The 9,650-nt window shown below is 37.6% G+C and overlaps 1 protein-coding gene across 1 annotated transcript; it reads left to right on the top strand.

The window, feature by feature from the left end:
• Positions 1 to 8,729: 8,729 nt before the first annotated feature.
• On the top strand, positions 8,730 to 9,248 carry LOC124795741 (putative nuclease HARBI1). Its single transcript, XM_047259824.1, has one exon. The coding sequence runs from the start codon at positions 8,730 to 8,732 to the stop codon at positions 9,246 to 9,248; it is 519 nt and encodes a 172-aa protein (XP_047115780.1).
• Positions 9,249 to 9,650: the final 402 nt, after the last annotated feature.

Here is a 9,650-nt window from a genome sequence, read left to right as displayed (position 1 = left end):
TTGATATTTCTTAAAGGGTAACACACAAGAAAAAAACAATATTGTATATGAAAGTTAAGCTTTTCTTGTAGCTACACTGTTATGTATGGTAATTTAAATCATTAACTTCTCCTATTTGTGTGTTTTGCAATGCCTAACAGTGATGCTGCTGTTGGCTGACTACATCACATGTCCTTTGAGCCAAATATCTGCTGTCATTGCCTGACAAAATCACATGACATGAGCCATGATTGGCTGACAAAAGTGCATCGCACAGCACAATCATGATTTCAGTGCTTCAGTGCATTGAAACTACTGTGCTGTATTTGGTGGAATTTGTATTTATACTTTTGTAATATGAAAATATGCATTTTGCATATTGCTGCTCATCAAACATCTTTCCAAAACACCTTGCTTTTTTGTTGGGTTTCGTTTCCTACAATGCTGGAAAGTTCCACACCAGTCCCATTCAAAGGATTGATAAGTTTCCCAGTTCTGAGGGGAAGTATATTGGCACGTCACATGAAAAAAATGTACTTTCCCTGGAAAAGGTATATTGTTAACCAGGTACTCCAGGAGTTTTTTTTTTCTTCTCCATGTATACCCCCCAACTATGATTTATATGGTTTGTTAAACCAATTATTTTTATGTTTCTGTGGGAAAATACCTTCACAACAACGAAAAGCCTCTAGTAAGTGGTCATCAAAACATACATCACAAAACAAAGAGTAATGCAACTATGCTTGGATACAAAATATTGTGATATGGTTGCCACCACTGTTCGTCCTGAGAATGTGAAAGTAAATGAGGATGAATACAGTGGTGAACATATGGAAGACAGCCAAGAAGACACTTGTGCCAACCCAACATTTTGAGGCCTCTGTGTGTCAGATGAACCATATTTCTGTGTCAAGAGGATCACAGCAATCTTGTCCATAATTAAAATTTGTCGAAGTAATAGGCTGTGACTTTTTAGCTTTATGATTAAAAGGATGGAATCTTCTTCACAATCTGAAAGTGAGTGTTCAGTGCAAGTGTCATGCCGTTTTCTCAAGGAAGATGACATGATTTTCTTTGATGATACTGAGCCAATTAATGGAGGATATTCGCTGTAATTCCAGTGTAAATGTGTGGCACTAGGTGACATATTGCAGCAAAATTAATCTGAAAGCAATATTCCACAGTCTGAACGAATTTCCATTATTCAGATTGCTCACCCAGTTATTCTAAAGATGACATGTGAGAACTTTAAATTGCTACTCACACTTCCCCAGCATAATAAATATAAATGACATATATGTTGAGATATGAGGTGTGTGAGAAAAGAAATCAGAGTGATTTTTTATCTAGCAAAGTTTTTATTTTATTTTTTTCAAACAGCAATATTGTCCACTTAAAGTAGTTTCCTTTGACAGCAGAATACCAGCAGAGTCATTGTTCCCAGTCTGGGTAGAAGCACTGAAAGGCTTCAACTGTTAGGGCCTTTAAACATGTGGATCACATTCTTCTGAATGTTCTCCAGAGTCCCAAAATGATAGCCTTTTAAGACAGTTTTCAACTACAGGAAAAGAAAAAAGATGCAAGGACTCAAAGCAGGTGAAGAGGGGGGCTGTGGAACAACAGGAATGCCTTTTGAAGTCAAAAATTCCATGATGGAAGTTGCCATGTTTCATGGGGCATTGTCATGATGCAGCATCCACTTGTCTGCAATCATGACAAAAAATAAAAACACCTGCAGCCGTCTTTATGATTTTATTTTATTTTGTTGCTACCAGTTTCCACGCATCATTGCATCATCTTTCATGTGTGTGTGTGTGTGTGTGTGTGTGTGTTTGTCTATATATATATATATATATATATATATATATATATATATATATATATATATATATATATCTAAAAACAAAGATGATGTGACTTACCAAATGAAAGTGCTGGCAGGTCGACAGACACACAAACAATCACAAACATACACACAAAATTCAAGCTTTCACAACAAACTGTTGCCTCATCAGGAAAGAGGGAAGGAGAGGGAAAGACGAAAGGAAGTGGGTTTTAAGGGAGAGGGTAAGGAGTCATTCCAATCCCGGGAGCGGAAAGACTTACCTTAGGGGGAAAAAAGGACAGGTATACACTCGCACACACACACACACACACACATATCCATCCACACATACAGACACAAGCAGACATATTTACCATAAATGACCTTTTACAGACTTTGTCCTTCTTGTGTGATCATATATCATTGGTAGTTAGCAATTGGCCATCATGGTCTGAAAGACCATTTAGGACTTGTTTTACTGTTTCATTGGTGTTTCTATTCTCATCAATGAAAATATTGTCTATAATACTTGAACAGTGGTTCGTAATCCTTGTTGGGAAGTCTACCATGGGTGTGCGGTTGTATGTGTTCAGCATATGTAGCAGGTCAGCTCTACTACTATCATAATCTAGAAACTTAATGTTAACGTCTCCTAAGAGTACAGTATTTTTATTTTTTGAATATATATGGGATAGAAGAGATTCTAGTTGCTTAAAGAACATACATTGCTTCCCTGATGGGGCCCTATACACTGTTATTACAATGAGTGACAGGGTCTTGGTGCTAATTTCTATACCACAAGTTTCAAAATGCTGATCAAAACAGTATTTTGTGAGCTCTAGAGATCTATGCATTATATTCTTTTTTACATATATAATTACACCACCCTTCCGCACACTGTTTCTACAAAAGTGAGAGGCAATATGACAGCCATCTAGATTCAGCATATTGATACCCTCCTTTACATGGTGTTCGGTAAAACAAAGGATATCGGCATTATCAATAGTATTACTGTCACTAATATTCATTGTCAACAGTTCTAGTTTACTTCTTAGCCCCCTTATATTTTGATGCAAAATACAGAGTTTGTCACATTTTGTATTGACTTTTTGAGGAAGTGAGTTGCTAGGTTCCAAGATGGGTGAGTTTTTGCACACGCTCGTTAGATAATTGATCTTTTGCTGAGTGTCCTTTCTGACTGACTTACCTAAGTCATGGTTTTCCCCTTTTTGTTGTGAAACCATAAAAAAAATCTTGATTTAGTAGAGCAGGTTTTCTAGGCCTCGAGCTCCTCTTTTGATTGTAGACTGCTGCAGGCCTTGGTGACAGTACGGTAGTTTTGATGGAACACTGTGGTCTAACTGTTGATCCTGCTGCAGTTAATGTTTCAGGTGCTGTAGTTGATGTATCTGAAGTTGATGACACTTCCACTCTTTTGATTGATGACACTTCCAGTGAGTCGTTGACACTTCCACTCTTTTGATTGTAGACTGCTGCAGGCCTTGGTGACACTACAGTAGCTTTGATGGTGCTCTGTGAGCTAGTTGTTGATCTTGCTGCAGTTAATGTTAATGTTTCCGGTGCTGTAGTTGCGCTGGAGTTAATGACACTTCCACTGATGACAGGACAGTTGATGTAGTAGAAACTGAGCTTGACAAATCATCTATGTCGATTTCTTTACTTGAATAAAATGGAACGCTATTACTAGTACTTGAAAATTAAAGCTTCCTAAAAGGAAAAACACACAGAAAAAGAAGTGATAAGTAAGAGAAACACAGTTAATAGTTAAATTTATGTAGCTTGCAGCACAGCAGATGTGAAGCAGATAGCAGTTACGATGACACTGACCACAAAAATGTATATCTACCTCTGCTGCACTTTAAATTGGGTCTCATCAAAAGCTCTGTGAAAGCCATACTGTTGTGAATGCTTTGCTCTCTTCAATAAAATGTTTCCAGATTAATTTTAGTGCTCCATGTTGGATAGAGAATTGAGAATTCTTTGATCTCTTGCATGCAGATTACAAATGGACTGGGTGTGAACACAACTCAATCATTAAGGAGAAGAAGGATGTAATGAACCCTCTCACCATTCATCATAGTCATTTGATGTGTGGTGATGACAGCATCAGGTGCTGGGTCAGTACAGCACATCACCTCGGAGCTATGCAATGGTGAATTGGCTTCTCCCCTCAGTTTTTCAGCTTTGCGGTAAGCCTTGTTGTGGGTTGCATGGCCAAAGCTGCAATATCACAGTGTCAGGAGGCAGATGTACATGATGGATGGAAGAGCTTCCATGTCCTCTTGCTTCTGCGCTGTCTCACCGACTTCCACTTCACTTTGCAATGCTCTGCTAAGCTCACAGACTCCCCTCAGAATTGTTCATGGTGGACTAAATTTGCAATGTCATCCAATGACTGATCATCATTTTGTGTGGATGCCTCCCAGAACAGGGTGGAAATTTTCTGTCTTGCATGGGCTGGTATGTTACTCAGGAATTCCCTTCTTGCTCCTGTTTCCTTTGCCATGGCTGTTCCCAGCATTTGTCGCACATTGTTCCGGTGTTTTTCTGCATTCTTAGGTATTGTGAAACCAGCCACACAACACTTCTTTGTATCCACTATCTCTGCATGAGGCATGAAGAGTCTTGTGTTTATGCTTTGTCTAAGAAACTGCTGGCATTCAGGATTTATAAGTCTTACTGATCAGAAAACATTTTTCTGAAGCAGGTTAACTTCTTTTGTGGTTTCTTAGTTGCACAGGGCTCCCTGTGCAAATTCATGGTATTTTGTATCCACATTCCACACCAGTGCCTGTGGTGATGCATTCTTATTTTTTAAGGAAAGTAAAAATGGCTGCTGCCAGCCAGAAGTTTCATAACTCTAGAGGTGTGCATTATTGATGCTTTCATGTCTGTGCTTTATCTTTGTGCCTACAGGGACCCACAGTTATGTGCATGCTTCTCATTGTCTGCAAAGCTCTTCACAAATTGTCCATTCTTAAGCAAGGCGAGGGCCTCCTCCAGCCTCCCCTTGCATGTTTGCAGGAAGCATCTCTGGCACTCGCTCAATGAAGCTTCCCCTCTTGTCCTGGACTGTGATTCTGTGTCAACAAAAGTGGTCACCAATGGAGGTATTACAATACACAAAAATTCGTGTAGAGTCATGTGTTTGCAAGAGAAGTTCAATGATACTTGGGATCACTGAAGCAAAGGTAAAGGAAGGAATATTTGTAGATGACAAATCAGGTAATTAATGTCTGATGAACATTTCATGCAGTTGTTGAGTGATGAAAGAAACGCATAGCTGACTTCCACAAGTGCCTGCACTAACTTTTTAGGTACCATACAGCAGAGAACCATAGTGATGTACAAGAACTACTAAGATCATACTACCTTTCATGATGTAACACGTTTCTTAAAATACATTTCTTCGATGGTCATTTGGACTTGTTCCCAAATAACCTTGTCAACACTGGTTATAAATATGGAGGTCAGTTCCAGCATGACATTTCACAAATGGAAACTCATTATCAAGTTTGTGTTGAAATCCTTAGTGGGTGAAGCATAAACAAAAAGTGGACAGGGTACCTTTCACACTTGCCCTACCCACCATCAGTTTCACTGCTGCCTAGTTTAGTATCTTGTTAGTATTAGTCTGCAGAGAGCCAATATTTTTAAAAAATGAAGTTGTAAATTACACCTGTTTTGGAAACACAAAAAGTTAATCATTGGATCAAGGAAAATACAGCATCTAAAGGGAAAAGATATCCAAATTAAATTAGAAAAAAGTATTTGAACTGACAGCAAATGTATTTGCAATAATAGATCACACAAATGCTACATACTGTAAACCTGGTTTGCTTCAGTAGAAGAGCAAAGAATTGGAGAAGGAAGAGTTGTCAAGCTTGCTGATTTGTAGATGAGCATAAATGCACTCAGAAGTGAATCCAAGATTCAATGTGAGGGGGAGGAGGGAGTATATAGTTTGTTACTGCCTCCCCACCCCATCCCCCTTTTCAAATAGAACATCACCCTCACTAGTAACATGCCACAGCTGACTATCATTTTAATAACAATAAAATCTATTAATGTGGTGGTAATAATAAGAATTTGTTTAAAACAGTGCATGGTACATCATTTTAGGGTAACTTCCAAGAATTTCACTTCAGATAAATTGGTCCAAAAAAATGGAAATAACTTCTGTCATGAAATTAAAATTAGAACTAGCATAGTAACAAACTCTCCATATTTTGACATCATCATAATTTACACAGTACAAAATCAGTGTTCACTCACTACTATCAGTGTTTTGCTTAACATTTCCCTCACTTACATCCTTACATAACCAAACTCTGTGGATCTGTCATCACAGCTATAGTGCTATTTCTTTTGGTTGTTTCTGCGAACATTCTGGAAAAGTCAGAGTGTCTTTTGTTTATTTGGACAATGTTCTCTTTTCTGTCTTGACCTCTTATGATTTGCCAGTTCTACCAGTGGACTGTTGAAATTTATCATTGACAGCAGGTATGGTCAGTTCGCAAGCCCATCCACATGGACAGGCCCGTATGCAAGCAACTAAAAAGTATCCAGTGTTGAACATAGCTTGTAATATCCAGAATGCCTTACCATTTTTGAGACTCTGTTTTCATTCTCCTTTATTCTCTGAAGATTATCAAAGAAATTTAGAAATAATTGTATATAAAAAATAATATAGCTTCTACTGCAACATTTTTTTTCCATCTTCAGATAGGTGTGTGGGGGCTCATTACTTGTTGCACAGTATGCTTTTTATATTTCCTGACATTCAGATAGTGGTAACATTATTATGAAGTTGGTTTTTCAATTTGCTTAGTCTCTTGGACATAGTCTCTTCACCATATCTGTCATCACATGAAAAAAAAAGTGATTTAAAAAACTTTTTGATGTTTAATGACGTAAACTGTGGAGGTGCTGAGTACATTTCTTATCACTGGTAACTAGATTTCATCTATAACATATTCAGTCAGTTATGAACAATCTTACAGGACAGAGAACACATTGCAAATTATACTACCACCAGCCTGCCTGCCATTGCATTTCTTCCCACTCTTCTCCCAGAGTATTACCTATCCATACTTTAAGTCCAAATGGGGTCACAGATGCACTGGCTTTGGGTGTAAGGAAGTGCTCATGTGTGTTGTGCTCTTAGCGAGGTGCTCCATTTACAGGGTAAGTCAGGAGGAAAGGTACATGCTTTGAGACGTGATAGTATTAGTGATTCTGAACAAAAAACTTCATATGGACATATGCTCTATTGCAAATGGTTTCTGAGATAGAACACACATAATATCACTTTTGTAGGTTTTTCTTTAATAACTCAAAAACCGCACATTCCAACGAAAACATGTCTCAATACACAATTAAACTAATTTGCTACAAAAAAAGGTCCTATTTATTTTTTGTCTAGGACTAACAGTTTGCACAGAGAGATCATAGGAATACTGAAAATATCACATGACGTGCATGCGCTGTAGCTTAGGTACTTTTTGGAAGCCAGTTTGAGGTAGTATTCCGACTTGATAGGCACAAGCATCCTGTATCAAAATGTTCATTTCAACTTCTTCTACATTACTGTGGTACATTTTAAACAATGACAATGAATAATACAGAAAATAAATAGAAATGTACATTAAAAGTGATCTATCTTAGAAACCATTCAGAATAGGGCATATGTTTGCATCAAGTTTTTTTATTCAGAATCAGTAATGCTATCACCTGTCCAAATACATATCTTTCCTCCTGACTCACCCTGTATTTATTTTGTTGTAGATTGTTGTGTTGTACAAACTTTGTAATCAGAATAGTGATACAGGCTCTGAGTTCAGCATTAATGCAAACAATGAAGGTGCAAAATTGAGCATGCCGTCTATTGAACATGATAATGGGACACCTATTGCACGTAGTAATGAGAAAGGCACTATCAACCAAAATGTACAACAGTGCAAACACGAAAGTAATGTATTATTTTTGACAGACAGTCACAGCAGAAAAATGACGAGACTATTCAAAGAAAACACGAAATATGACGCAACAGGTTTTGTGAAGCCAGGAGCAACAGCAAAAAACATTGGGTTGTATGAATAAAAACGAGAACATTTTGAGTTGTATGAATAAAACGGAGAATATACTTTATACTCAGAAGTTCAGAGAAGGTTCTCTGGTTGGCATGAAATGAATAAAGCGAGTCTGAGAATATACTTCACCCGAGCATGTTCTCAGTGTGGGTTGAAGGGTGGGGGAAGTTGCTCAAAGCAAAGAATATTCTCAAGTTTTGTATGAATAAAGCCAAAGAAGTTTCTCACAAGCGGAGAACATTCTATGTTTTTGTGAGTGAGCTCTGTAGCATACTTCGAGCTGAGTGACTTGTGTTGTGATTAAGCATTACTGAGTGTTTTTAGCGAAAATGGTGGAATTTATGTTTCTTGAAAGGCAAAAAAAGATATATGTAGTATGCGGGAATACAGAAGAAAGGAACTGTAGAAGTTTGTATAGATTTAACAGTCAAAATATTAATTGGCTGGCGAATCACTTTCTTCCAGAAAATCACGAAAGAAGAGGAGGTGCCCTTTCCAATGAATGCAAAATGAAAATATTTTTGCGCTATTTAGCTGATCCAGGCTTTCAGATTGGTGTAGGAGAAGATTTGGGAGTACTCCTGACTACAGTATCACTAATATTTTCGTATGTTCTGCAGCAGGTCAATAGAAAAGCAACATTGTGGATCAGATTTCCGAGAAACATAGACAAACTAGAAACAGCGAAAGTTAAATGGCGATCGAGATACAAGTTTCCATGTATAGTAGGGGCCCTAGAATGCACTCACATAGCTATAATGAAAAATTCTTCACATGGAGATGAATACGTTAATCGATAGGGCTTTCCATCTATGAATGTGCAGGTGACGTGTGACAACAGTGAAATGTTTACGAGTGTTGATGCTTCATGGCCTGGGTCTGTACATGACACTAGGATATGGAGAAACTCCGATGTGTATCTTATATTGCGTGAGAACCAGTGCAACACCCTAATTTTAGGAGACGAAGAATATGGCATTGCACAGTGGTTAATGACACCATTTCAGAATCCCGAAACACCTGATGAGAGGGCATACAACAGACTTCACTCAAAAGAAAGGGTGATAATCGAATGGTGCTTTGGACAGCTGAAAAGGCGTTTCCCAATTCTGCAAAATAAAATAAGGCTTGCCCAAACAAAAGTCCCCAGTGTGATAATAGCCTGTTTTGTTTTGCACAACATAGCAAAACATATAGGGGATGAGGATTTTGAGGCACCTAGTGATGACGACAACAATCTTCCAGTACTGGGAGAAGAGGAAGCAGCAAATGTACGTGTACGTGGAACAAATAGAAGACGGGAAATTGTAAATGTAATACGTCAACTGTAATGTATGGGAGTCTGTCAAAAAATTGAATAATTAAACCCAATTTGTATATTTTTTGTAATTACAATAATTATTCCCTCATGAAAATAAGCACAGTGCTCTGATGTTACATAATAAAATGCCGTTTAGTGTTTTTTTTTTTTTTTTCATTCTCTATCATCGATTTTACTTTCAACAAAAATTGTTTAACATGTAACTATTCAAACTGGAACAGAATTTTCAGATACTACAGTAAATAGCTTTGGGCACAACAGGTTAACGTGAACTGCTGGAACTTTAATGTAAATTCTGTACTGTAACTTCAACAGATTGATGGCACAAGTTTTTGTTTTACTTTATCAAAAATGTTCCAAGGATGTGGTGAAAGTATTTGCCAGGTGATACAGTGAATAAGTGCACAACTGT

This window comes from Schistocerca piceifrons, chromosome 4, assembly GCF_021461385.2.
Source record: "Schistocerca piceifrons isolate TAMUIC-IGC-003096 chromosome 4, iqSchPice1.1, whole genome shotgun sequence".
NCBI classification, from domain to species: domain Eukaryota; kingdom Metazoa; phylum Arthropoda; class Insecta; order Orthoptera; family Acrididae; genus Schistocerca; species Schistocerca piceifrons.
This window is presented reverse-complemented; position numbering and strand designations above follow the sequence as displayed.

What these genes read in the sequence shown, in the direction of transcription:
- LOC124795741 (XM_047259824.1), top strand. Translation starts at nt 8,730, where the DNA reads ATGAATGTGCAGGTGACGTGTGACAACAGTGAAATGTTTACGAGTGTT.